Here is a 25,017-nt window from a genome sequence, read left to right on the forward strand (position 1 = left end):
GTCATTGTTGTTGAAGGGATGCCTGGACGTTGGTCATGGTTGGCCTTAGGCGAAGATGTACGACGTTAGATGGTGCGCAGTAAGCAAAAACGTCATGAATGTGAGATACCAGGGCAATGATAGCAGGGATATACGGTTCTACCTTATTGTAGGATAATTTAGCTTAATCTTTTCGTCCTTCTTTTTCGTATTTATCCAAGATACCAGTGTATTGGAGCTTCAAGCTCATTTCTGAGGCTGTAAAACTTGATGTCACAAGCTTTGGGCTGTATTGGAGGCCCCTTGTCTCTTTGCGTTTGCGTTGAATGCCCGCCACTTGTAAAAGGTCAAAAGACGATACAGACCGTATCTAGATGTGCAGGTGGCAAGCAGATACAGGGCGGAGTCACCATCTCCAATTCGCGGGTGCTGAAGTAACCCAGACATATGAATCACTTCTAGGATCATCAAATCCTCGGATTGTTCAAGAATACAGAGAAGTTCCAATGTGACCTCCAAGGACTGAAACCCAGTTCTACTATGCACTCGGGCATCAGAAATCTACAGAATATATCGACCAATCACCGGGCTCTGTCCAGAATTTAAGATGTTGACTCAAAGATTAGGGCAAAGCTATACTCGGTATCGTTAAGGCCTATTGAAAAGCATCGTGAGATAGGAACAGTAGAATCCACAGCCAGGAAAATACCACTGTTCCCCTATGAGCTTATTATTGTCGTCAACTAGTCGACAATGACCCCGATGAATGAGCACAAGCTCATCCTAGATACCACAGGTAGATACAGAATCGGACTGTAACTCCCACGCTTCAAAGAGGACCGCATATCCGTACTGTATGTTAAGCCAGGAGAAGGCGTGCTGCCGGAATACCCGAATGCCTTTTCGTTTCACGTAACTATACTGCATACTTGCAACATAGCAAGCCCCATTGACTACCGAATCTGTAAAATAAGTATACGTCAAGGCACATAAATGTTATACGTAAGTATTACCGTCATAGATCCATTAGTCTAACTCTGGCTCATTTCCGGATCTAATCTAATTGAACCGGTAGAAAAGGATCTACGGTACTTTTGACTCACTGTAAACCATGGCCTTATCTCATTTGTCTACAACACCACCTTTGGTATTTACACAATTGAAAGTCGAAAACATGTATTTACTATGAAATCACTGGCAAGAATACAATATGGGGATTTAAATCGTGGACCCTAGTTTCAGATTAGACCATAAATCCCCAGTTCACATGCCGCATGTGATTTATGGAGATCTTGGATACGGACTCTTCAGACATCGGAAGAGATCGGAGAACCTTAATCGTTTATCCCCCCCATCGAGTAATGCTCCATATTTCCGATCATCGTAATCAATAATCATACTGAATAGTTTTTGAATCTTTCCCGAATGCCGAAGAAGCATGCCTTGTGCTTACCTAGGTTATTAGGGTTATCCTGTCCCTTTAGACTCGGGGGTACGGAGTGACTGATTGGCTGGTCGCCTCGTGGATGATCGACGTCAATTCATAAGTTTTGAGGTGGTGTGACTCTTTTCCTATTCTCGAGTCTGGAGTTCTCTGGTTGCGATTAGGAGATAGTGCTCACTACGATGGCTTTTCAATAGAAACACTGAGATATTGAACCACTTTATGTTCATCAAATTGTGAATAGATAGCATCACTGAGCATCATGATGATAGAATAAGTATCAGAAAATAGAAAGACCACTTTCAGTGGAAATCAATCGTCGCTAAAGTAAAACAAGACAAACAACGCTAGTCAAATCAGTGCTGCTTCTGGTAACTCTGCTGCTTGGATCCTAAAATATCTTCCAAAAATCCGGTCCACAGCTCTCTTACAACACCGGGTTCCTTGGAACCGTTCTGGGACTTCAAGAGCTCTTCGCCGAAGCGGGATTTGCCAACCGTCTCGGTTAGCGAGAATGGGTCGATATCCACCGAGTTGTTGTCAACAACTTCAGCCATGGGGCTGACTGCGACATCGGCCCCGCCCCCGGAAATAGTGTGTACCTGGGGCTTCATGGGTGGGTTTGAGGGCTGGCTCGAGTTGTAGTTGGTGTAGACATCGGAAAGGATCGGAATGCGAGTATCGGCGGGGCGAGCAGGGGCATCAACCTCGTCCATGGACGGCAGGTATGCAAAATCCACAGTGGATGAGTCATTGACGGCCTTCAAGGCACGAGATGTATTGAATTGGCGGGTGGAAACAGATTGACTAGAGTGGGGAGTGATGTCAGCGTTGAGCCCTTTGTGCCGAGGTAAGAGAGCAGCTCGAGGTTTAAGCACTTACTCTGCTGCAGAGCTGCCATTGATTCTTCTCATGGCAATGCTGAAAGCACGGGATTGAAGGAAGTCATGGTTGGCAAGGCGCTCAACGAGCTGTATGGGGTGGAAGTGGTTAGTTCGGGTACGATGGGAAGCTATGCTCGAAACATTAGTGATACGTACCTCACTCTGGTTGCCGCTGGCTCCCAGTTTCCTCTTGTGGCACTCCCTCTGAAGGTCTGCCAAGCTGCGAGTAGCGTACAAAGACGTACGGTCCGGAACGTTGACAGGCTGTGCAGAATTGACACCGGTGATGTGCAGACTCCGGCGGACACAGGGTGTGGCAGTATGTTGCTGAGAGAGCAGGCGAAGGGCGCGCAAAGAAGTAGAGCGAGGAGCTGCCATTGCGAAAATAGTAGCGCAGTTAATGGATGTTATGTTCAAGAGAAGAAGAAGGTATGGGGTCTTAAAGCTGAGATGCCCGGAAGGGATATGGGTATGTAGATGCTATTCGAGTAGATAGTGTGAATTATAGAGTATGAAAGGATATAACGTAGGTAATATACGCCAGACGATTCAATAAGGAAACGAAAAGAAGGAATCCAAAAGTATTGGGTAGATGAGCAGGAACTGGAGAGAAGGAGGGAATGGAATGCAGTCGAGGAGAGCTCAGTACTTGTACTTCTGAATGTTTGCAGGAACCGTTGGGGGGGGGGAAGAGTGAGCTATCCACTTTCACCCTTCCGGTGGACGCAGACTGGACTGGGGCGGTCTGGCCAAGTCGACGGGTTGCTAATAGTAGTAACCCACCAAATTCCCCGACTAAATGGATCGATCGATGGTGTCGCCTGGGCGGACACAAAACTGGGTATGTATTAATGTAATTAACGAAACACAACGGACTATTTTTCTTATTTCTCCAATAGTGTTCAGATCTACTCGTCGCACTCAAGCAGATCTTCTCGCTTAAACAACTGTATCATAATAAAATCAAATAAAATAAAAAAAGAGAAAATAATCCAAAAGGAGGGTAGAGGTGGGGTAAAATGCGAAAATTAAAAAAAGAAAGAAAGAAAAAGTAATGATGGTTGGTTCCATACATTACATATCAGGTCTTCAGCAGGATAAGAGTCAAGTATCAAAGTATGGGGTACACTCAACGCATCCGTGGACCTCAAGGACCGGATGTACAAGCATGCATATTCCCCGGCGCTACGGGTGGTAAAACAGCCAATAGATCAGGCAATCCAGGAATTTCTATGACTACGACTCGCTACACCGGGGGGAATGGTCAGTTGATGATCACGAAAACGCTTGCCCGTCCCGGAACCTGTGGCCATTAGACATTGGTCAACCCTTGGTGCATCGAAGCTTGATGCACCGGTCTGCCCTGAGTTTCCCCTCTCTTCCCTCGTGCTTTTCAATAATCTGTTTTGAATTATTAAAATGATTTCTAACTGACTTTAGAACACATCAGAGGGGTCTAGCGTGGTGTATAGAACCAATCCAATCACTTCCTCTCTTCTTTCGAAACAGAAAATTCCATGTCACCACCATGACTCCACCAGGTAGGTACTACTTGTTGCGATCTTCCAGCAGTGGGGCTGGATAGACTACTACTAAATTTGTCGCCTTGCCCTCGCGAGGCACGCCAGGTGGTGCTACAAGTAGTGGTGAACTCATGGGTGGACGACGTGAGAGAGTCCTCAGCCAAAAATATGACACAGAGACAGCGTAAGCGGACAAACGAAAGTGGTGTGGTAATACTAGTAACAGCAGCCCTACGATAGGACGGCACAACATTGGATGTTCTCTATTGCTACCTACTATCTCATGTAGTATGCAGTTTGTTTTGCAATGAGTACAGAGTAGAGTCAGTGACGCAATTGATTCGTGAGGACAAATACCGCGGGGAAGTCAGTACCGTCCATACGGAGTACGGAGTACATAAATTACGATTAGTATTTCCCGGATGATAAGCGGACGGATCAATGACGAAGCTTCCATAATATTACCGAGTTGGGAGGATTCTTACCCTTTACAGGAAGAGTAAATGAATCCCGTCGTCCGCATGATTCACAATAGTCCATCTTAATTTCTAATCCCGCATTATTTCTCTCAACTGTTGAGAGTTTGAGACTCAGGCGAGAGGCGGTGAAGTGGGGATCCAAGCGACCTTGTTGTCGATCGGAGTTGGCCCCATTTTCCGGGAGGCATTTTCATTCCAGAATTAGTCTAAACGACACGATTATTATGGGGACATGACCAAAGGTACTGTGTAAAGCATAGACTGGGATTCAAGATACCGCGTTGAGGAGAAAACGGGTGGAAACATTGGGGCAGGATCGAAGGTACGCAGTAATTCGCAGTATTGTAGGCAGTAGGATTAAACTTACGCAGTACTTTAGGGGCTGGGATTCAAGATGCACTGTAGTATAGGGAATGATCGACCCCTGTTTTGCATGCCATCCCATTGGGGGAGAGTCACGAGAACAAGAAATTCAATGCCCCGTAATATGTTAATTGAATGAAGTAATTGATTTTATGTCTAACCCAAATTTTTTTTTTCTTTTCTTTTCTTTTTCTTTTTGGTTTTCTTTGATTTAATTTACCCAACTCTGGTCCTCACCTTACCAAATGATGATGATGATACACCCCAGTCACCTCCCTGTACTATATATGTAACCTTCCACTTTCAGTCTTCGGTGATGTGGTCAATATAAACACGATAACGGGTATCTCATCTTCCTCCCAGGTCCGCTACTCTCACATTGTTTCTTGCGCCTTTAATGCCTCTGATTGGAGGCTCGACCAGGTAAAGCATATGTAGTACTATGGCGTAAATTATTATCACGTGCCGTATTTCTCATCCCACGTATACTTTTGATATGTCACCGCTAAATTATTGAAACACCTTAACGATCTTGATAGCCATTTATCTACGTACTCTTAACACACGGGCCGCTTTGGGTATATCTGCATCTTATCAAACCTACAGACTGCGATCGAGTAAGAATATCATAGACCAATAGGAGACCAATACATGAACGTGATTAAGTTCTAATCCAACAATCATGTGCCCGCGCTGATCGAAATACTCGAAGACAAGCTTTTCATATTTTTTAGTGGGTATATACAACTCTGTGGGTATTCCACAGCTGTTCAGAGCTTGGAGGAGTGCAATGAACGTCGCCCTTTGGCAACTTTTCGTGCATATGGGTGCTGGCGGGATTCGGGAACCAGATGGTCAATGTCAGCTGTATGAACTAGATGTGGGCCGGCTTCGTCTAGTGTGGTAATCCCATTGTTGCGCATAGCTGTTTCTAACTCGTCCTTAATGACTAAGGTATGGTAAGCGATGACTAGAGACAAAGTCTAAAGGGGACGAGGCTCATCACTTACTCTCTATCAAGTGCTCGACACCCTCCTGACCATAGTTAGTAGCGAACAGCATACTACGCCCCATGCCCACTGCAGTTGCGCCCAAACAGATAGCCTTCAAGATGTCGGTCCCGCGTCTAATCCCACTGTCCACGTAAATCTCCATCTTGTCAAAGATTTCAGGACAGCGCTTCTGTAATTCGAGAAGCGTAATGATCGATGGAGGGCTAGTGTCAAGGTTCCGCCCTCCATGGTTGCTAAGTAAAATACCGTCGAGGCCGGCTTCCATAGCCAACATGGCATCGTCTGCAGACATCACGCCTTTTAGACAAACAGGAAGGTGTGTATGCTGCCGTACCCACATTAAGTCTTCCCAAGTCAGTCCAGGGTCGATGAAACCGGCCATCACACGTCCCAGCCCACCTCCTTTGTTGTCATTCTTCGCTTTGGATGGAGCCATTGGTACGGATAAGCCTTCATCGGCCTTGACACGTTCGTCTGCTTCTCTTTTACCCGGCCAAGCCGCATCAACCGTCACGAAGATGGCTTTCACGTTAGTATTTGCCGAACATTGACGGAGGAGCGCAGCTGACTTTTCACGATCTCGGTTGACATATAATTGGAAAAAGAAGCTCGCCGAAGGTGCGGTGTCTCTAAGCTCTTCCATTGTGTACGAGGAGTTATTGGAGATCTGATAGACTCGTTAGACGGAGAATAACAGATAGGGGAGTTTACCGAGCTCACTCCTTGCATAATACCTTTGTTCCCACAAGCTCTAGCAATAGCGCACTCGCCATCGGGATGAATGAGCTTTGCCATAGCTGCAGGACTCACAAATAATGGCAAACTGCTGTCGACCCCAAGAATTTTAGTCTTCGTATCTACTGATCGGACATTCCTCAGCACCCGTGGCCGGAACCAGATTCGGTCGAAGCAAGACTTATTGGCGTCCCGGGTGATAAGATCTGTTGCGGCACTGGAGTAAAACGCCCATGTCTTCTTACTGGCAGTCTTTGACGCCACGAGCTCAAAATCGTGCGAATTGATTAAGGTATGCAATGGCGGCTTCTCATGGTCATGGACAACTTTGGGATTCTCAGTAGGTGGTTGCTTGGCCCATTCGTCATCGATCGTGGACTCATCCAGCACACCCATATGCTTTTCTTGGGGTAAGTTCGCTGCCAAAACGCTTGGAGCATGAACTTCCGAATAAGCCTTGGTGGCATCGCGACCTGCATATTTCAGGATGACTGCATAATTAATGCGACCGTGTTAATATCTGTAGTGTTTAAGTGTGGATGTATGTCTCACTCGAAGATCCTCCAGGATGTTCTTCCAAGAATTCTGTCACATCCCACACCTGTTTGTCGACAACAATCCAACAATCCTGCACTGCATTGTGCTCTGAGATTTGCCGAACAGACAGAAGTGCCTTGTCTGCCATTGTAGAAAGAATGTGGGGGTTGAACTATGAATGCCGACGATTGTTTACAATGTCAGAAAAGAGGGCGATTTAATGATCAGATGATAGAAGTCGCATTTTGCGCAATGCTTGCATATAAGTATTATACTTATACAGCCTAGGCCTCAATAAAACGGGGAAGCGCCGAAGTAAAGAATAGAATGCGTTGTTATCGATGGTGTAGAATCAGTGGTAACAGGGCACCTCCGCAGAACTATCGCAGAAATGCGGAGAACGTAACAAATGAAAGGCTCCACAGCGGCCATCGTCCCGAACGCCCGGGTTAGAAGAACCCGACCTTCTCAGCGCAGAATACAGCTTCGGTATGTATACGGGCGCAGACAAAGTCCCTTGTAGCCTAAGCATGTACAATACATACAAATGGCATAGAATGCGCTGTCAATCTCCTATGGAGACAACATGTCGCAATGAGTTGGTATCTCCATGGATGTTCCCTGTAGTAACCAGAAAAGTAACAGAATCCAATGAGGAACAATGAATTAACAAGTGAATCGGAGGAGCACCGAGATCAGTCACTGATCATTCGGACACTTCTCCGCATCCCTAAGATCAAATGACTCAGCATAGTCACTAGCCACGGAGGCGCAGCACTTATGTGGCTGATGGTGGGCTGCTGTTGCCAAGAGGTCCAGCACCGAAATTGTCTCGCGGATATCGAAAGGAATGGGGACCGTTTCAATAAAGAAGCTGTGAGGGCAACAGGAAAAGAGTATCATTGCTTTCTGATGCGTGTGGCTTTTGGCGTAGAAAACGTTTCCAGGATACTTGGGAATAGTAATACACCCTTCTCAATTTGTGTAAGATCCAAAGGAACCTGCACCGCTTTTTCCTTGCCTCGTTCTTGCCAGCAGCATAGTGGAGGTATGTTCAACACTGCCCAATGTCTACGAGTGTTCTGCCCCAGCCAAGGCTGAGTAGATTGTCGGTTTCTGTACCTATAACTCACTTGACACACAGTACCTTGCAGTAAACCTTTTGTGTCCCAAGTTTCTCGCTGTTTTATTCTCGGCAGAAAAGCATTCTCTACAGGGTCAACCAAATATTTAGCTGCAGCCAAGATGGGTGACACCAGTAAACCCCTAAGATATGTCGACGTGAGTTTTCTTACTCTTTCATATATCAACGTCTCAAGAGCTGATAAGAGGGAACCTTTGTGTAACCAGATTGGGATCAATTTTAGTGATCCTGTTTTCAGGGGAGAGTACCATGGAAGGCAGGTCCATGAAAGTGACTTGGACGACATTATCCAGCGTGCTCGCGAAGTAGGCTGTGAAAAGTTCATGGTTACGGGTTCTGATGTAGAAGAGTCCCGGCGTGCTATCGAAATTTCCCAGAATTATCGTAAGTAATACTGCTTTCTATACCCTTTTCTCTCCTTCCCTCAGGTTTTCTTTTTCATTTTCATTTTTTTCCTTTATTTTTTTTACCCCAACTTGTGCAACCCATCTAGTCTAATAACGTTTGGCCCTAACTGACAAGTCCCGTGAACAGCTGGATTTTGCTATGCCACAGTTGGTGTTCATCCCTGTCAGGCGAAGCTCTTTGATGCATTTCCGGGTGGTCCGTCGAAAATGCTTGACGAACTGAGATCCCTTGCACTTGAATCAAAAAAATCTGGATACGCAGTTGCGTTCGGTGAAATAGGTCTCGATTATGATAGATTGTTCCTGAGCGCAAAAGAACCTCAATTGAAATATTTCGAAGCCCAGCTGGATCTCGCGGTAGAGATACAACTACCTCTCTTCCTCCATTCCCGAGCTGCTAGCGATGACTTTGAGCGGTTACTGGCACCCAGACTCGAGAAGCTTCCCAAGAAGGGTCTCGTTCACAGTTTTACCGGGACTATGGAGGAGATGCAACGTATGGTGGCCCTCGGTTTGGACGTTGGTGTCAACGGTTGCAGTTTAAAGACGGAAGAGAACCTGGAGGTGGTGAAGGCTATACCTCTGGAACGACTTCAAATAGAAACGGATGGCCCGTGGGTAAGCAAACAGCTTCTTTCCAACCATTTGCCTGGACTTCATTGTTGACAGGACTTTCTTCTAGTGCGAAATCCGCCCGTCTCACGCATCCTCCAAATACCTAGAAGGTGCACCGACGCTACCAAAGGCTGTCAAAAAAGAGAAATGGCAAAAGGGTTGTATGGTTAAGGGTCGCAACGAGCCTATTGCTATCGCCCATGTCGCTCACGTCATTGCCATGGTTAAGGGCATCACTGTTGAGGAAGTTTGCGAAGCGTGAGCATTCCCCCAGATTGAATAGCCCCCCATCCATAGATTGCTAATCCTGCGCGTTCTAGTGCCTGGAACAATTCCGTTAGGATGTTTGGACTTGGAGAAGGAACATCGTAGCTCGATCTTTATCTTTTCCAAAGACAATGCTCTACTCAAACTTGTCTTTTGAACTTATCTTGATAGCTTGATAGACCCGGACTTCGGAATCCCCTTGCTAGAGTCTAACCATTCTTGCTTTGCTGTGATGATCATAGATAGATGAGTCTGGAATTTGTCGTTACTTTACGGATCCCCGGATCTCCCCGAAAAGACACAGGGTCCCAACCATGGTTCAAAAGGGCTTTCAGGGCTGCACCTGGACCTGGAGCCGCCTATTGAGCACGAAACAAGCGAAAAAGAAAAAGGAAAAAAAACTTAGACTAATGACCACTCTACTTCACGGCGTTGCTTCGGAATTAGGAGTACCACAAGAGACCCAGCGGCCGCCCTTTGCACTTAAAGCTTCCCGTCACGGAAGTGGATAATCATACCGCTTTGTCCATCAATAAATCAGTCCCCCAGTATTATTTTCTTGCAAAACTGGGGTTCTTTTGTTCCTTTTTAAAAAGCCGGTTGCTTCCTGGTAGTGAACTTTGACGGCAAAGGTCTACAAGAGCAACTTTTCTGCTCCTTCTTTTTTCCATCAGCTCACCGCCCCGAAGCTGCAAAAGTGCAACAGTCTTGTTTCTTTCTCCACTCCCCTAGACTGTTGGATTGCTCTCTCAAAACTCCCTTGTTCCTTGCTCGTCCTAGCCTAACAGCTCTTTCGACTATAAACTCGTCAAAATGTTTGTCTCGCAAAGATTTTCGTCTGTCTGAAACTCTCGAGACAGACTTCTTCAAGTCTCTCTCAAGTTTTATAGACCACCCCGTCATTTTTAGCTGGACGACTTCTCAGCACCTTCTAAGCTGAGAATAGGCCTTTCCTCCGTTCAAAATTGGTTGGAAGACTAGAGGGTCTTGCTTACTGTCCTTGCGTGCTGGTTCCTCCGCCCGGGGATATCAGCCCCTTCTATATTCCAAGGCCCTCGAGGCATACAGCTACCTGCCGTGTTATTCCATAAACATGGCTAACATGGCCATGGTTATCCCCTTGGCGCAGAAAACCTCCAGCAGTTCTCTTGTCGGTCAAAATGGTGAGCGTCTTCCTACTGAATCAACTATGAGGGTTCTCTATCGATACCCACTTTCTGTATTGCTTTCAAGCTGACGCACGTCAGGTTTTGTGACAGAAAGAGCACATCTTAAAGGTTCGTTGGCAGAATCCGAGCCAGTGTACTCTGAATTACCCCCGAACTTTGGGGAGGTTGTGGAAGGAATCTATCGCAGCGCGTTTCCCAGTCCTTGGAATCTTCCCGCGCTCGAGAACCTGGGTCTAAAGACTATAATGTCAGTAGCATTTTCATACGTCGCGTGGGCTATGTGTTAACATGCTACGTAGCACTCTCGTCGAAGAACCGTACGGTGTGAGTCATATGAGTTTTCTTCGCGAGAATGGGATCGCGCACTTTCGCGTTATCGTCCAAGCAAACAAGGATCCCGAAGAGAAGACCCCTGATCATGTAATCAATGGTATCCTTGAAATTCTCCTCAACAAGGTCAACCATCCGATTCTTGTTCATTGCAACAAGGGAAAGGTATGTGGAGGTTGGTTTTTTTTTTTTTTTCTTTTCTGCGTTATGTATCTGCTCTAACTGATCATTTATAGCATCGCACTGGCTGCGTAGTGGCCTGCTTCCGAAAGGTTCAAGGTTGGAATTTGCGCGATGTTCTTGACGAATATTTAAGTTACTCCTGGCCAAAATCTAGAGCTCTGGACGAAAGGTTTATCGAAGCGTTCGACGCAACCAAACTCGACCAGGTGGCCAAGGATTCTGGTGCTAAAATGTGGAAGCCCACAGGTAACCACAGAAATCCAGATCACCATGCGTTGCGTTCCACATTTTGACGGGCATCTCAGTTGCCCGAACCTGTTAACCATCACGACTTATGACAGCTTGCTACCTCGAGAGAGATTTACGGGATTTTTACAAAGGTCAATGCATTTACAGGGATTAAAGAGCGCACGTTTTGAGGGTTATTGTGCATTAATAGAGCAATTGCTTTATATTTGCTATATCTGATGTCCCACCCACTTGATGCTTGTCAGTCAACCCCCTGGCGTTCAATTTTCTATACTGGACTTTTTTTTTTCGCACATCCATGGCATTTTCTATTGCTTTCTAATGCTACGTGTGTTTCACCATGACCATTAGATGTTTGAGCTAGGAAGTGCCATGCGTACTACTCCACTCACATGAAGTGGACATGTCCACCGTATACACATGTTGCTAACATGTGGATCATCAGCTAACGGTTTTCGGGTCGCTGGTTGCTTTCTTACCTTTTCCCTTCTAGTATATACATAGCACATTATTGTAAATACTCACTACTTTGCTTCTTTATCTCTTTACTTTTATCTTTGGCTATCTTCTACAGCCTATAGTAGCTCGCGTAGACTCTTCGTATAATATATACGATAAACATTACACTATCAGATCAAACTAGGATGTCTTCACAACTGGTCGCACAACATATCATCGCTCTCTTTACCATCAGATCCCTCTACTTCGATGACAGGGGGTATACATGATATGTAGCCATCGAATTGATCCCACGCAAGCATTTCATCGCTTAGCGGATCTACGTATAATGAGTTTCCGGCCGATACACATTGCCTGCCGCGATCGGTTTCCCAGGAGGAATTTGGAGTTGTATGGCTATACTCCAAGCAATCAAGTTGGCTATTCTGACTTTCCATGATATCAGAGTAAACCGATGTATTCTCCCCATGCGACAATAAAATGCTTATTCCATCTGGTCTGTATGATTCGATATCTTCATTGGTGCCTCGATAGAAGTCTAATGTTTCTGTTTCGTGGAGGTCCCAGTCGTCGTGGAATTGGATGTTCTCTTCGATGTATTCTTTGGTTGCGGCGTCTCCCTGAAGTGGAGACATGTTGCAGGGCCTAGGCGTAGGCCATAATGGGCTTAGCTTTTGCGAAGCTTCGGGTTTATAGAGTCCTTTCTGGGCGATGCACCAAAGGGACGTCATTATTATGGTTTTCAGGTCCATTACATCAGGCACGGTAGATAAGCCCTCAAGCCGATGGCGTTGTGATACCTCAAGGGCAGCAGCTTTGTCTTGTAGCGATTTGTTTCGTGTAGACTTTAAGATAGAACACATGGATTTGGCAATCAGGGGTATCAGTTGCGATCGTTCATTCATGGCCTACAGATATATTAAGTCAGATCTATATGGTTGAGTACTTGGAGATTTTCGGTTGCTCACTTCGCGGTATCTAAGACTGAATACTGAAGGAGCAATTCGAGAAAGAGACTGTAACTTGCTCTTCAGCATTGGATATTTGTATATCCTGGGTGGATTGTCACACACGAGTGTGCTGAATCCGATGTTGAACAAGGATACGAACTCCAAGACTTGGCGGGCGTCGTTGGCCAGTAGTATACTTGCAGGGGCAGAAGAACCTTGAGAATATCCAACAACTTCGTCGACGCAATAAGGACTTTCCATGCGCGGCGTGACTCTGCTATTCCCAGGCGCTATAAATGGAGATATATATTGCAGGGGTTGGTAGCGGCGACTATATATCATCGAGATACTAAGCGCAGATATATGGAAAGCTGGAGTATATAAAGGAGGGACTGCATTGGCGAGGGACTTCAAGTTGACCAGGGCTGGTCGCTTTGATGTTTCGGCTGTTACAGACCCTCTAGGCCTTCTGCGCAATCCGAACGATAAACAAAAATTCGTAATGGTCTTTTCGGTCCAATGGTCACAGCTTTTGAAAAGAACCCCAAGACCTAGTTCCAACCAGCACTATGTAGGTTGTTAAACGAATATTCGCTCATCGCATCGAACCTTTCTCTGGGAATACCTGAGAGTTGCATAGCCCGTCCCCCATTTGAGAGGCAAAGACTGACAATGAACGACCCAAGTCCGATTCGGTGCTGACATGAATATTCAGTCTGAGCTCAGGCAGCTGGTCTACCCATATTGTACCAGAATAGAGTGCGCTATTGAGGTTTTCAACGGATCGCAGTCCTGTTGTACCCGCTGGGACGAGTATCTCCACTGAAGTATGCAGGGTAAGATCTAAATCAAATTTGGTAGAATAGAAAGTATCTGACCCCAAGTCGACCGTGTACGCCATTTTAGACGCCGACTTATGGTGTGGTCTGTTGCCCGCATCGTCGGCCAGGCCTTACAGAAAGGGTAAGCGTGCGGGTTACTACGAGTATTGAGTTCCTAAGGCGGAAACACCTGACATGGTAGCAATGCAAATAGTATAAATAAAGTCTGCGTAGTCCGTTTGGCGGGATCTACTAGCTTGAACTATACTTCAACGGCACTCAATAAATGTTACACCAGTAATCTGTTATATTCCCCAAGGGAAAATATCAGGAATCAAGAATACAAGAAAAAGAAGAAGTAGTAAGAGGAGGGAAAGACTGCCTATCCCTGTAAGACCATTTCTACCAAATTCGAGCGGGATATAATTCGTGGACGCAGGAGATAACCGAATAATCTTAACTTAGGCTTATTGTCTACTCCGAGTAATGATGGTCTATTGATTCTTGGGGGATCACGCTGATTGGATGGTGGCTATAAATAGTGGTACTAAGTAACGTTGCTTATCGATAAGGATCTCACGTGAAGCTCGCATGATTACCTGTCCCAAAGCATCATCCATGTGAATATATGATGACAAGAAGTCTCGCAAGCAGCAATGCCCAGAGATGAAGCTCAAGACCTGCTCCTGGTTGACCACAATGGAATTGACAGGCTGGAGTCTCAGTCCTTACTTCCAGGGTCTCCCAGTGAGGGGCGCGATGCGGTAACCCCTTTTGATACAACTCCCCATTCCCCGATCTCTCTTTCCACCCTGTCCGATGAAACACAGCATCAACGGCAATCCTCGTTCGCTCAGCCGGTGGCCGAAGGCCAACGGCGGACTCCCCGCACCTTGAATCGCGTTCGGTTTGACCTTGACGACGACACAGAAGACGAGCATCGATCGAATGGCTATCCTCGACACTCGGAAGACTCTTGGCTAGAGGAGGAAGACTACGCCCGCGGGGACAATACTCGGTCAGGAAGGAGTGTCACAGGGCAGACCATCCCTCTTCTGACAGATATAGAAGCCCCGAGTGTCACCCTTGCAACGTCCGAAGACTTTTTTCCCGAAGAGCACCTTGAGAATGCAAGGCCGAGGAGTGGAATGCGAATGGCTTTTATGAATATGGCGAACAGTATCATAGGAGCTGGCATCATCGGGCAGCCTTATGCACTGCGGCAGGCAGGAATGCTGATGGGCATAACACTCTTGGTTGCGCTTACAATCGCAGTGGACTGGACTATTCGATTGATAGTGATCAACTCCAAATTGAGCGGCGCGGATTCATACCAGGCAACTATGCAGCACTGCTTCGGGAAAAGCGGCCTAATTGCTATATCAATTGCTCAGTGGGCCTTTGCTTTCGGCGGTATGATCGCATTCTGTATCATTGTTGGGGATACCATACCGCACGTGCTCAGCTCATTGTTCCCTTCACTCCGAGATATGTCGTTTCTCTGGCTTCTTACCGACAGACGAGCAGTAATAGTCCTTCTTGTTCTGGGTATTTCTTACCCATTATCTCTATATCGGGATATTGCCAAGGTATGCTCCTCTCAGAGTTGCAATCACTAAACCTGACGATCATACAGCTGGCCAAAGCGTCTACTTTAGCTTTACTGAGTATGGTGGTCATTCTGGTCGCTGTGCTAACGCAGGGTTTCCGCGTCCCCTCGGAATCTCGGGGGGAGATGAAAAGCCTGTTGTTTGTTAACTCCGGCTTCTTCCAGGCTGTTGGAGTGATATCTTTCGGTAGGTCTCGAACTGCGCACAATGTCTGGAGCATTAACCTCGGTTTACTAATTGTGCATAGCTTTTGTCTGCCGTATGTAATTATAAGTCTGTCGAATCCCGCTTTAAAACTAATTGTACCAAAGACCACAACAGCCTCCTAATATATGGTTCGCTGAAGAAGCCAACTTTGGATCGCTTTGCAAGGGTGACACATTACTCCACCGGAGTGTCACTCGTGATGTGCCTGACTATGGGCATTTCGGGCTTTCTTTTCTTTGGCTCCCAAACTCAAGGAAACGTGCTCAATAACTTCCCATCTGATAATATTATGGTCAATATAGCACGATTGTAAGTATAACACTACATAAACCTAGCAAATCTACGGACGAGCTGACCTTAGAAGTTGCCTTGGCTTGAACATGCTCACGACTTTGCCATTGGAGGCTTTTGTATGCCGTGAAGTCATGACAACTTATTACTTTTCTGATGAGCCCTTCAACATGAATCGGCACATAATTTTCACGTCGGCACTGGTTGTGTCAGCTATGGCCATGGCTTTGATTACCTGCGACCTCGGAGCGGTATTCGAACTCATCGGGGCAACAAGTGCCGCCGCTCTTGCATACATCTTTCCTCCTCTGTGCTATATCAAGTTAAGCAATGCCTCTCGAAAGGCCAAGATACCCGCATATTTGTGTATTGTCTTTGGGATAACCGTCATGGGTGTTAGTCTACTGCAAGCAATTGCGAAAATGATCAGGAGTAAGTTGATAAATCTAAAGTAAGACCTTTTGAAATGAGATACTGATCCTGGAATACTACCATCATAGACGAGGGTGGTGTAGGTACTTGCAGTGCTTAGCCAGGCCACCACTAAGCCCATCCTCCCATGCTTATTCTAGGTCTGCCCTCCAAAAGATAATAGACTTTTCTGCTCATACCCTTCTTTAGGCTGGTGTAAATAGATATTTTCAGCATTCAGCATATACGGTGTACTTTTATGTTTAAGACTTGTACTAGGGAAAGCAAACAATATGCGTTGTAACAAAGAATATATTATCCAAAACAAACAGTCTGTATGTGTTTCGCTTCACGGGACTTCACTCTTTCCCGTTTCACTCTGCGTTTGCATCCAAGTTTGTCAGTAGCTCAAAATATGGGATTCAACCTTTCTCTGTCCCCCCAACAACAGTCCTTCTCTGTCTCTCTTCACCATCTCACATCTCACATTTTCATTTTCTCTTGTTTGTTTGTATTCCTTTACATGTTCGTGGGGTTCTTTGTTGTATGTATCTTTCCTCTTCAATCGGGGATAACACTGTTTACTATCACATACACTCACTTCTATTTTCTTCCTTTCTTCTCTTCTTCCTAAATCCGTTCACTGAGGATCCCATTGCCCCTCATTTTCTTCATATCCTGTATCGGTATCTACATCTGTTTACATATTGCATCACTTTCTTGCTTGCGTTGTCAGTGCCTGATCAGTGAAAGATGGATTCCGAGAAAGCAGAGCGGCTAAGCCGGCTCCAGATGGTGAGTTTCTCTGTGAATCCTTGTGTTTGTGCAATGGCCATATCATCCATACTCATCTCATTTATCAACAATAGGAAGATCTGGGAACCGCCAGGCGGGAACACATCTCTACCACAGATAGCAGGAAGGTAAAAAAGGCCCGTTTAGAAGATATCGAAGCCACCCGACTATCGAATCAGCCCGGGACGGAGGCTCAGCGTTTAGCTGAGCAGAATCGGCAACAGCTCACCGAATGGAAGAGTAAGTGGCCATATTGCCACACACTCAGGCGCCTAGCATCCCTATTGCTAATCAAAATGAAAGATGTATTCAAAAGGATAGGTGATACCGTGGACGTAGAGAGTCTCGATGAGCTCCTAAATGGCCAAAGTCACCGTCTTCAACTGAGGGCCGCTTTGCACGGATCTGGCAGCTATGACAGTGGAAAGTCTTTAAAGACGACGGACGACTACCCTAAGCTATCAGAAGCTTCACTCTCGGCGTCTACTAGGGGTTCTAGATCGCGAGGTCGAGGTCGCGGCATAGCTGGCACGAGAGGGCGTGGCGATGTGAGAGTCGTATCTGGCAGGTATAACTCAATCAAATTATATATTTGATAGATCAAGCTAATCCTGAGAAGAATCCCGTCTAGCACTTCTAATCGTGCTTCTGATTCTAAGCTAGGGCACCGCGCACATCAAGCTTCTGGAGCCTGCAGGACTTCACTAGACCCGGCTCTAGAAATAAACAACAGTGATTCTAACGGGAAAGGTTACGAGAAACAGGCCCAGGATAAGCCACCGTATCAGTTTGGGGGGAACAGAGGAAGTAAGCAGTTACTCGCACAGTTATACACAACACGACTAACCATTGTATACGATCTAGATGGCAATAGGAGTCAAATGCCAGCCGTTGTCAAAACTAGACGACCTATGTAAGTCATAGGCTAGTTTTAGTTTCCTCTTTCTGACATCAATCAGCAGGGACGGCCTACCAAGGCTTCTTAGCCCTCCTGAGTCTTTTCTAGCAGAAGCCAGAAAATTGCTCCAGAGGGTCTCAGAGGCCACACCTGCTGCTGCCCAGAATGAATCTAACCTCCATAGTACTCCTGTAACGGCCTCACCTTGCGAAAGCCGAACGGCACAGCCCAGCACCGCACAAAAAACCCCTCTGCCAAACAATAAAGCTGAGGCCGGTCATGATGAGCCAGCATTAATGACTACCCTTGCAATAGCACCCCAAGAAAATCGAATGCCCCAGCTGAGCACTGCCCAAGCCACTTCTAATCAAATCACCAGTGACATGCCTAATCAAAATCCAGAATCCACTAACGGTATCCCCACAACTACAAACAAGGATCAGTCGGCTTCGGAATCCGCCCTCAATAGAACTTCCTCGGAAGTTCTTCTTGATTTGAGTAGTACACCACCCACAAAGGACTCATTTCTAAGCGACAACAACCTAATAATGAGCCCTTCGCTCCAAGAGCTGGAGGGTCTGGAATTCATGCAGAGCTTAACAAATGCCCTTGGAAGCACATCGTCGCCCATTTTCCAGAGGCTTGACTGTGAGGAGCCCTCAAAGAATACAATCTTCGACGGGAAAAGCTCGGCTTTCCATCAAGCGGATGAAGATGGACCGTGTGATAAATTCCAGCGTGATATAGAAATGCTCTGTAAGCTAATGGCGTCAACATCACTTTCGGACAAGCATCGTGAAAGCTTGGAGGAATGCAAAGCGGAGCTCGAGGCAAAACTCCGGAATTTCCAGCGCACACCTCCGCTAATTCCAGCCACTTTAGAATCTTCAGCTGAAAGCCCTATTGATGGAGGGGGCGCTTTGCCTGTCTCAAAAAATCGAGACAGTCCTAGTCTACTAAGCCGCCTTAATGTGACGGCCGCCCCGTTCGTTCCAAGTAGACTCGATATGTCACCCACCCCCACTCGAGCACGAGCCAAATCCGTGTCATTCGCGGTACATCCGGGCCATATAATTGGTAACCACCTGCTGCCAGGTCGGCGTGAGCCTCAGGTTGCAGTACAGCCCAAGGAGACTCACATATTTGGTGATCACGTACTCCCTGGTAGACGTCAAGTGAGCGGTATGGCAAATTCCTTTCCTCATTCTTGATATATGGCAGCAGCTACTGAGATTGCAGCCTTTTAGAGTCGAGCAGCACTCAAATCAAGTTCAGTATCCCAAGGAAACGAACAGTGCTGCCAAGTTTGAAAATCCCGGGGTTTGGAGGGCTTGAGAACCCTGCTCTAGATTCACTCCACCCTCTTGGCGATACTCAACAGACACTTCTACATACAGGACCAGTAAACAAGGTTGTCCGAAAACCCAGTGCACCTGAAGATCAGTTGCAGCAGTCAATACACGCACCAAAGGAGAATAAAACCCCAGTAACTCGATCGGTTGGACAAGCCTTGGGTGGCCTTCAAGCTTCGATCTATGCGGTTCGTGAGGAAAGCAAGCCCATCCGTTGAGATGAAGATCTTCCGGGGAATGACCAGCGATCTGAGTTGCTTGAAGTAAGTATACTTTAGACCACTATCGGTTTGCTTCTCTGAAAAAGACTTTGCCTCCTGTTTAACTCGTTGGCTCCACGTACGCGATTCTCCTGTTATTCGAGGTAGTGTTTATGTGACCTTGAGTCTTCCCCTCGCCCCATGACTCCTTTCTCTCCGCTATCTAAATGTCTTTTCTTTTCTTTCCTTTGCCTACAGCATTGTTGTTCCTCTATACACTCTGGGAGCTATTTTATGTATAGTATTTCGGATTCTGAGAGTCGCCCTTTGCATATTCATCAAGAGGGCTAGTGGTCGTTCGATAAATTCATTGAAGCACATGCCTATCTGGGCATCGTAACACCCAAAAGGTTTCTCAGCTGTACATCCACTGGTTTTGTCTTCTGGGCAAGCTCTAAACTCTCAATCTGTCGTTAAAGCAATGTCTATTTGAGAAAAAATGATAGATATTGAATAATTGATGACGACCAATGGAATGTCCCCACCAGCTGGCACTCAAGGCATATCCTTTTTCGTTTCCTTGATATTCTCTTTTTCTCGTTTGAAGTCCCTACAGATACTCCAGACAACGTCATGCTCATGGCTTTTTAACAGACTACGTATAGTAAAGATGTGTGGTTCCCGTAGACATCTCAGCCACATACTTGTCTAAGGAGACACAGCTTGGTTGCTTTGAGCTAGGGTGCAGAGAATATAACAAATTAACATTCATCAACAAAATTCATTACATATGAACCCGGAGCTCCATTATCCGTTCCCCAATCCTGAACGCCATATATTTGAACTACCGATGAGATGGCCTCTAACGATGGAATGCCTGGAGGATCTCCGCGTAACTATGGCTACTCTATTCATGTTGCCCTGTAACTATACTGAATCCGATAAGCGTCCTATTGCTGTTGCTGCTGTTGTTGCTGTGGTAGAGGTCCCTCGTTAACCTTCGGCCTCTTAGTATCCATGGCACCACCGATGGGAGCAGGCCCGCTGCCGCCCAAAGTGGATGCATTAGTCACGTCACTCAAAGGAGGTCGTTTCCCGTTTAGATTCTGTGGCCCGACGCCCCTGTTTGCAGATGCAGCATTCGCAGCATTCTTGGGGTCGATGTTCGGTCTTGTTAACGGGCGGTAGGATGAGGTTGTTTGCGCTCGATTCATGGGACTGCCGATTCCGCTGGGGGCGCCAATTTTCCGATGCATATCTTGAGAAGGGTTGACATAGTCACGGGTGTTGTTGGCGGCGGGGGATACGCCGGCAAGCATAGGTTTGGAAATCGGAACACTCTTACTGTGGTCGACGCCCGCTGTCTTGCGAATGGATGGGCTTTCTGCGTGGGGGTCGAACGCCGGGGCAGCGTTAGCTTGTGGGTTGTCACGTAGGAGATCGACTGCTCGGGCTGAGAAGAATGATGCGGATGGCATCGGTGAGCTTCCAGGTGGGAGCAGGTCCTGGGATCTGGGATCGTGAGGATTAGGAACTTGTTCCCGTTTAATGGGCACCTGACCACCTGCGCCGGGCATGGCAGTGTCCTGGTTAGCTTTTGGTTGACCTGGTAGTATTCTTCCGCTTGGAAGGCTGTGTTGCGGGTTTTGAGCGAGTGGGGCAGGGTTTGGTCTGCCATTCAGAGCAGGAGGTAGTATCTGTCTAGAGGCAGCTGCCTGGTTCAGCGGTCTTTCTGGTTTGGATGGTGTAACAATGGCGGGATTGGGTCTTGCTGCAGCTAAGGGGTTATGCTGTTGAGGGCCCCTGTACGGGGCTGGGCCATTTTGACGGTTCATAGGTGTCGGTGGCTGTTGAAATCTCTGGGTATCTGGGCCTATTACTATTTCATCTGGGTTTCCAGTTGCGGCGACTCCAAAGTCCGCTTCGTCAAATAGGTCACCTGCGATCGTCAGCGAAATGTATACCAATGTAGCTTGATTTATCGTTGCGTACTTCCGAACTCTCCATCAGCATCAAAGGCATTATCGGCTAAGTTATTGCTGTTCTTTCCCGCATCAGTCGGGCGAGGGGGAAGATCATCATCCTCCTGCATCGGCTTCTGCTGAGCTGGTTCTTTCTTGATGGGTGCGAAATCAGGGTGTCGGTGAAGGTCGTCCACATCCCACCTCGCCTGAGAGCATGTTAGTACTTGGGCCTAGTCGACCCATAAACTATAGAAACACATACAGGCGCTGTCTTCACTTTTGTCACTTTCGATACGTAATCCTTATCATATATGCAATTGCCCAACACGTTGCCGAAGTTCCTCAATGTACGCTTCAAGGCATCTGTAGTTCCTTCTTTCTTTGCTTTTTCGAAGGCCGCAGCTTTCCCTTTACAGTTCTCAATGTGGCCGTACCCGATATCCTAACGTCATTCAAGGTGGTTAGCGTTTGGGAACATCGGGGACATATCATTCACGAAAACGAGTATACCTCATGGTACGTCCCATCTTTCAGAGTCACCCTCACTACAACAGACAGTCCCAAACTAATCTTCCCTGTATTTGGGCTCTCATCAACCTGTTATAACAAACAAGGGTTTTATCAGCTGTCCGATCTCGGGCACAGGCAACATAGATATATGCTTTTAGCAATAGAACATACGAAATCGATCTGAATTTGTTGTATCGAACTCGACCACCCATTAAAACCAAAGACCTCATTGGCAAGGTTAATGCATTTGTCTGCAGCCAGATAATGGACTCTCTGTCCCGCGGCGCCTGGCCTAGAGGAGATGTATTCGGGGCCTAATTTCTTATCGAGCCGTGCTTGTAGTGTGGCGATCTCCCGTGCTGTATATTCATTCATGCGGCGAGGACATTCCTCAAAGGGATTTGCTGATGTAGTGTCGGTCGTGTTGGGCATCATGATGCATGTCGGATTGCCTCGATGTTGGTCGCCAACACTAAGACGCGTTAGCTTGGATCGGGATTAACAGCAGCGGTAGCGTAGCACACTGGGTTGGCTCACGCGGGCATCATTAAAACATATATAAATGTTACACTATTTAAGAAAGAGTATCATTGGAATACACCGATACGTGTGGCATACACAGAGGGGGGTAATGAAGACAGGCTGAAGTCAATTGTGTAGCTCGACGCGTGACGGAATCCGACTGTCGCGATATCACGTGATAATAGATGTTATATTGTCAGGGACCAGACCCATCAGAATTTTGGCTATAGTTGGTTCGATAGATTCTCTCGTGGTATCAATGTTTTTCTTGCTAATACTATGCTCGACAAATGTTTACTCCTGTCCGTGGCCGAGACCTCCAACAAGAGCCATTCACTGGACTACGAGGCTTGCACTGGGCGTAAGGCCAAGGTCCTTTAGTGACTCCCCATAGTATTCAGAATCAAACACCTTTCTTGGGAAGGTCTGCAAGAAACTCTGCACGTCAATGCCGTCTTCCTGTTTGAGAGCCGCAGCAACCTCGAACAGCGTGGTCGTGACAGGAAGCGTCTTCAGAATGTTTCCCTTAGGGGTTTGGAATCTCAGACGAGTTTCGGTGTAGGCAGATGCGGGCTTCGATGTAGAAGGGCCCGAACTTGTGGCCAATGGAGCAGAAGCTGGTTCAGCTGGAGGTGCTACACCTGCTCGTTCTGCGCGCTCCCGCTCAGCCCTCCGTCGCCGCTCTTCTTTATCAGCCTCGATCTTCGCCTTGACACGTCGTTTCGCTTCGATATCTGCCTGCTTCTCCTGTTTCTTCTTCTCTGCTTCCTTCATCATTTGCTTCCTCTGGAGCTCCTCCTTCACATCTTGGGATTCTTTCGTGCTCTTTCGCCGAATTTCCTAATCGCAGAGTGGTTAGTAGATACTCCCCCAAAAGTAGTAAAGGGTGTCGCATTTTACTTCATTTCTCTTCTGGTCAATCTTATCCTGCGCAGACTGCACTGATCGCTTCGCTGCCAGCTTCTGTCTGAGATCTTCGAGTCTCGCCTTCTTTTCATCATCCGTGAGAGGCTTGAGTTCCTCCGTAGATTCAGAGAAATCCACATGCTGGGACTTAGAGGCATGAAATTCTGCTTGCGCATGGCTTCGAAATTTCTTTCCACATTCGTTGCAGACCAGGCTCCTAGCTTCCTCGCCCGGTTGGAGCTGAGGGCCCTCTTCCTCATCATCATTCTTGGACTCAGTCTTTATCTCCTCCAAAGATTTGTCTTGATTCGCTTCGAGCCATTCCAAAGCGCCCTGGACTGAGGAAGAAAAGCTTGTTGTTAGTGGATACCCGGAGAACAGCCAGTGGTAGTATGGCGGAACACCTACGGCCACCGCCATTGGTAACGGCCAACTCGGCTCGTTCCTTATCGAAGCCCATTTCAATGAGCTGGTCCAAATCTGAGGGAGCCATGGTAGTGTCGTGACAAGAGGTGTAGAGAGGTGTAGAGAGTAGAGAGATTCGAAGTGGGATTGAGTATGGATGGGGATCGGTTGGAGAAGAAGTGGGGCAGAACAAGGTACAACAAGATAGTCGTTATGTAGTGTGCCGACGTATGGGTGTAAATAGACCACTAGATATGCTCAGTATCCCAAGAGAAATAAAGGATAATGATTTTTGTGGAGAGCTATCAAATTGATGTTTGGTGTTGATGCTGTACACAGTAGTAAAGAAAGGTGTTCAAGTGACGTACTTATCGGAACCCGCTTGACTGTTATTACTCACCTTCGATACGGTACTGTATGTACGTACATACATAACATACCATAATACCATTGTTGACCACCTATATGGATGAATATCTTCTTAACAGATCAAACCAATCGATATTAGTCTACACTTTACCATGGCCATTCCACATAACTACCGTTTTTGGTACTAAAGGAACTCATCACCATCACCATACGAGGATATCGTCAAGGCAGAATACAGCTGTAGTATACTGGTCGAGACCGTTAAAAACCTAGAGACTCTTATGAAGCAGAACCCAATCTACAAGGCTGGCAAATTAGGCATTGCTACGGCTAACAGGGGTATGTCCTTCTCGTAACGAAGATTAACTCAAAAAATAATCAAGCTATAGTGTCCCAGGTATGGCTGTCCACATGTAGTGGGGAATCCGTCACGTTCCAAAGAGTTTAATCTCAGTATCTGTAGAATATCAAACTCAATGTAACAAAAAAGAGTACTAAGCATTCTAGTAGCGGCGAGTCCCAGCATCATATCTTGGGGTCGGTGTCTAGCTTCATAGGAAACTTCTTGACATCCCATTCTTCGGAGATACAATGCTGAAGAGCGGTCAGTCAGCAGACGTGGACATCTATCTAGAACGTTGAGTAATGCCTAAGGGAACTCGCTATGGCTTCCCTAATAAGTATAGTGACTAGTATGCATTGACCAGACGCAGACAGAGGAGTAATCTCGAGCAGATCACAATCTATGCAAAACATCCGTCACATGTATCGAATACCAACTACGAAGATTTGGGTCATATTTTTAGGGTCCGAGGATGTGAAGGAGTGGATCCCGCGGGATAGGGCCAGGCTTTCGAGAAAGACAAAAGAAAAAGGGGAGTCGGATGATTCCCCTCTTGCAATTGCTTCAGCTGTCGGTAAAGCAACGTTGTTCATAACAACCACGGAGATAGAGGAGAAACGCACTTCAGAATGCCAGATGTTCATAGATCCATAGGAGAGTACTGGACTTATCTCGGGAGACGA

At 46.7% G+C, this 25,017-nt stretch overlaps 11 protein-coding genes across 11 annotated transcripts; 5 read left to right on the plus strand and 6 right to left on the minus strand.

Moving 5' to 3' along the window:
- Positions 1-1,113: 1,113 nt before the first annotated feature.
- On the minus strand, positions 1,114-3,396 carry BDV38DRAFT_103035 (uncharacterized protein). The gene is made up of 3 exons (XM_032050875.1): positions 2,464-3,396; positions 2,306-2,394; positions 1,114-2,230 (listed from the first exon to the last, which is right to left on the minus strand). Exons 1-3 carry the CDS (start codon positions 2,683-2,685, stop codon positions 1,780-1,782), a joined length of 762 nt encoding a protein of 253 aa, XP_031912940.1. The 5' UTR covers positions 2,686-3,396; the 3' UTR covers positions 1,114-1,779.
- Positions 3,364-3,743, plus strand: BDV38DRAFT_248532 (uncharacterized protein). The gene has a single exon (XM_032054737.1). It carries the CDS (start codon positions 3,426-3,428, stop codon positions 3,621-3,623), a length of 198 nt encoding a protein of 65 aa, XP_031912941.1. The 5' UTR covers positions 3,364-3,425; the 3' UTR covers positions 3,624-3,743.
- A 78-nt stretch (positions 3,744-3,821) lies between these two features.
- Positions 3,822-4,126, minus strand: BDV38DRAFT_248533 (uncharacterized protein). The gene has a single exon (XM_032054738.1). The coding sequence runs from the start codon at positions 4,081-4,083 to the stop codon at positions 3,856-3,858; it is 228 nt and encodes a 75-aa protein (XP_031912942.1). The 5' UTR covers positions 4,084-4,126; the 3' UTR covers positions 3,822-3,855.
- Positions 4,127-5,442: 1,316 nt separating this feature from the next.
- Positions 5,443-7,105, minus strand: BDV38DRAFT_283553 (FMN-dependent alpha-hydroxy acid dehydrogenase; the record flags this gene model as incomplete). The annotated part of the gene is made up of 4 exons (XM_032060061.1): positions 5,443-5,621; positions 5,683-6,352; positions 6,406-6,911; positions 6,973-7,105. 4 exons carry the CDS (start codon positions 7,103-7,105, stop codon positions 5,443-5,445), a joined length of 1,488 nt encoding a protein of 495 aa, XP_031912943.1.
- Positions 7,106-8,202: 1,097 nt separating this feature from the next.
- BDV38DRAFT_271738 (3'-5'-exodeoxyribonuclease) lies at positions 8,203-9,495 on the plus strand (the record flags this gene model as incomplete). Its single annotated transcript, XM_032057368.1, has 5 exons — positions 8,203-8,238; positions 8,308-8,485; positions 8,636-9,126; positions 9,191-9,381; positions 9,444-9,495. 5 exons carry the CDS (start codon positions 8,203-8,205, stop codon positions 9,493-9,495), a joined length of 948 nt encoding a protein of 315 aa, XP_031912944.1.
- Positions 9,496-10,388: 893 nt separating this feature from the next.
- yphA (tyrosine phosphatase family protein) lies at positions 10,389-11,921 on the plus strand. The gene is made up of 4 exons (XM_032050880.1): positions 10,389-10,553; positions 10,638-10,806; positions 10,859-11,054; positions 11,126-11,921. Exons 1-4 carry the CDS (start codon positions 10,484-10,486, stop codon positions 11,363-11,365), a joined length of 675 nt encoding a protein of 224 aa, XP_031912945.1. The 5' UTR covers positions 10,389-10,483; the 3' UTR covers positions 11,366-11,921.
- An 11-nt stretch (positions 11,922-11,932) lies between these two features.
- BDV38DRAFT_103761 (uncharacterized protein) lies at positions 11,933-13,670 on the minus strand. Its single transcript, XM_032050881.1, has 3 exons — positions 13,356-13,670; positions 12,749-13,297; positions 11,933-12,688 (listed from the first exon to the last, which is right to left on the minus strand). The coding sequence occupies exons 1-3, from the start codon at positions 13,629-13,631 to the stop codon at positions 11,972-11,974; spliced, it is 1,542 nt and encodes a 513-aa protein (XP_031912946.1). The 5' UTR covers positions 13,632-13,670; the 3' UTR covers positions 11,933-11,971.
- Positions 13,671-13,819: 149 nt separating this feature from the next.
- Positions 13,820-16,299, plus strand: BDV38DRAFT_103774 (putative amino acid transporter). Its single transcript, XM_032050882.1, has 7 exons — positions 13,820-13,941; positions 14,017-15,140; positions 15,188-15,347; positions 15,409-15,420; positions 15,473-15,677; positions 15,733-16,091; positions 16,160-16,299. Exons 2-7 carry the CDS (start codon positions 14,208-14,210, stop codon positions 16,189-16,191), a joined length of 1,701 nt encoding a protein of 566 aa, XP_031912947.1. The 5' UTR covers positions 13,820-13,941; positions 14,017-14,207; the 3' UTR covers positions 16,192-16,299.
- A 524-nt stretch (positions 16,300-16,823) lies between these two features.
- BDV38DRAFT_283558 (uncharacterized protein) lies at positions 16,824-19,333 on the plus strand (the record flags this gene model as incomplete). The annotated part of the gene is made up of 7 exons (XM_032060062.1): positions 16,824-16,865; positions 16,940-17,105; positions 17,169-17,433; positions 17,485-17,672; positions 17,730-17,778; positions 17,828-18,945; positions 19,011-19,333. 7 exons carry the CDS (start codon positions 16,824-16,826, stop codon positions 19,331-19,333), a joined length of 2,151 nt encoding a protein of 716 aa, XP_031912948.1.
- A 932-nt stretch (positions 19,334-20,265) lies between these two features.
- BDV38DRAFT_271742 (RAD52 DNA repair protein RADC) lies at positions 20,266-22,221 on the minus strand (the record flags this gene model as incomplete). Its single annotated transcript, XM_032057369.1, has 5 exons — positions 20,266-21,254; positions 21,308-21,485; positions 21,542-21,721; positions 21,790-21,876; positions 21,961-22,221. The coding sequence occupies 5 exons, from the start codon at positions 22,219-22,221 to the stop codon at positions 20,266-20,268; spliced, it is 1,695 nt and encodes a 564-aa protein (XP_031912949.1).
- A 213-nt stretch (positions 22,222-22,434) lies between these two features.
- BDV38DRAFT_103831 (uncharacterized protein) lies at positions 22,435-23,898 on the minus strand. Its single transcript, XM_032050883.1, has 3 exons — positions 23,626-23,898; positions 23,212-23,555; positions 22,435-23,151 (listed from the first exon to the last, which is right to left on the minus strand). The coding sequence occupies exons 1-3, from the start codon at positions 23,708-23,710 to the stop codon at positions 22,645-22,647; spliced, it is 936 nt and encodes a 311-aa protein (XP_031912950.1). The 5' UTR covers positions 23,711-23,898; the 3' UTR covers positions 22,435-22,644.
- Positions 23,899-25,017: the final 1,119 nt, after the last annotated feature.

Source organism: Aspergillus pseudotamarii (genome assembly GCF_009193445.1).
Source record: "Aspergillus pseudotamarii strain CBS 117625 unplaced genomic scaffold BDV38scaffold_31, whole genome shotgun sequence".
In the NCBI taxonomy this organism is placed as follows: Eukaryota; Fungi; Ascomycota; class Eurotiomycetes; order Eurotiales; family Aspergillaceae; genus Aspergillus; species Aspergillus pseudotamarii.

Coding starts and splice junctions, on each gene's coding strand:
- BDV38DRAFT_103035 (XM_032050875.1), bottom strand. CDS start 2,685: ATGGCAGCTCCTCGCTCTACTTCTTTGCGCGCCCTTCGCCTGCTCTCT. Junction 2,395..2,463: donor CCAGCGGCAACCAGAGTGAG/GTACGTATCACT, acceptor CACCCCATACAG/CTCGTTGAGCGCCTTGCCAA. Junction 2,231..2,305: donor AATGGCAGCTCTGCAGCAGA/GTAAGTGCTTAA, acceptor TCCCCACTCTAG/TCAATCTGTTTCCACCCGCC.
- BDV38DRAFT_248532 (XM_032054737.1), top strand. CDS start 3,426: ATGGGGTACACTCAACGCATCCGTGGACCTCAAGGACCGGATGTACAA.
- BDV38DRAFT_248533 (XM_032054738.1), bottom strand. CDS start 4,083: ATGTTGTGCCGTCCTATCGTAGGGCTGCTGTTACTAGTATTACCACAC.
- yphA (XM_032050880.1), top strand. CDS start 10,484: ATGGCTAACATGGCCATGGTTATCCCCTTGGCGCAGAAAACCTCCAGC. Junction 10,554..10,637: donor TTCTCTTGTCGGTCAAAATG/GTGAGCGTCTTC, acceptor GACGCACGTCAG/GTTTTGTGACAGAAAGAGCA. Junction 11,055..11,125: donor TTCATTGCAACAAGGGAAAG/GTATGTGGAGGT, acceptor GATCATTTATAG/CATCGCACTGGCTGCGTAGT.
- BDV38DRAFT_103761 (XM_032050881.1), bottom strand. CDS start 13,631: ATGGCGTACACGGTCGACTTGGGGTCAGATACTTTCTATTCTACCAAA. Junction 13,298..13,355: donor ACGGGCTATGCAACTCTCAG/GTATTCCCAGAG, acceptor CAACCTACATAG/TGCTGGTTGGAACTAGGTCT. Junction 12,689..12,748: donor TCAGTCTTAGATACCGCGAA/GTGAGCAACCGA, acceptor ATATATCTGTAG/GCCATGAATGAACGATCGCA.
- BDV38DRAFT_103774 (XM_032050882.1), top strand. CDS start 14,208: ATGCCCAGAGATGAAGCTCAAGACCTGCTCCTGGTTGACCACAATGGA. Junction 15,678..15,732: donor ATGGTCAATATAGCACGATT/GTAAGTATAACA, acceptor TGACCTTAGAAG/TTGCCTTGGCTTGAACATGC. Junction 16,092..16,159: donor AATTGCGAAAATGATCAGGA/GTAAGTTGATAA, acceptor CTACCATCATAG/ACGAGGGTGGTGTAGGTACT.
- BDV38DRAFT_103831 (XM_032050883.1), bottom strand. CDS start 23,710: ATGGCTCCCTCAGATTTGGACCAGCTCATTGAAATGGGCTTCGATAAG. Junction 23,556..23,625: donor CGTTACCAATGGCGGTGGCC/GTAGGTGTTCCG, acceptor TTTCTTCCTCAG/TCCAGGGCGCTTTGGAATGG. Junction 23,152..23,211: donor TTGACCAGAAGAGAAATGAA/GTAAAATGCGAC, acceptor CTCTGCGATTAG/GAAATTCGGCGAAAGAGCAC.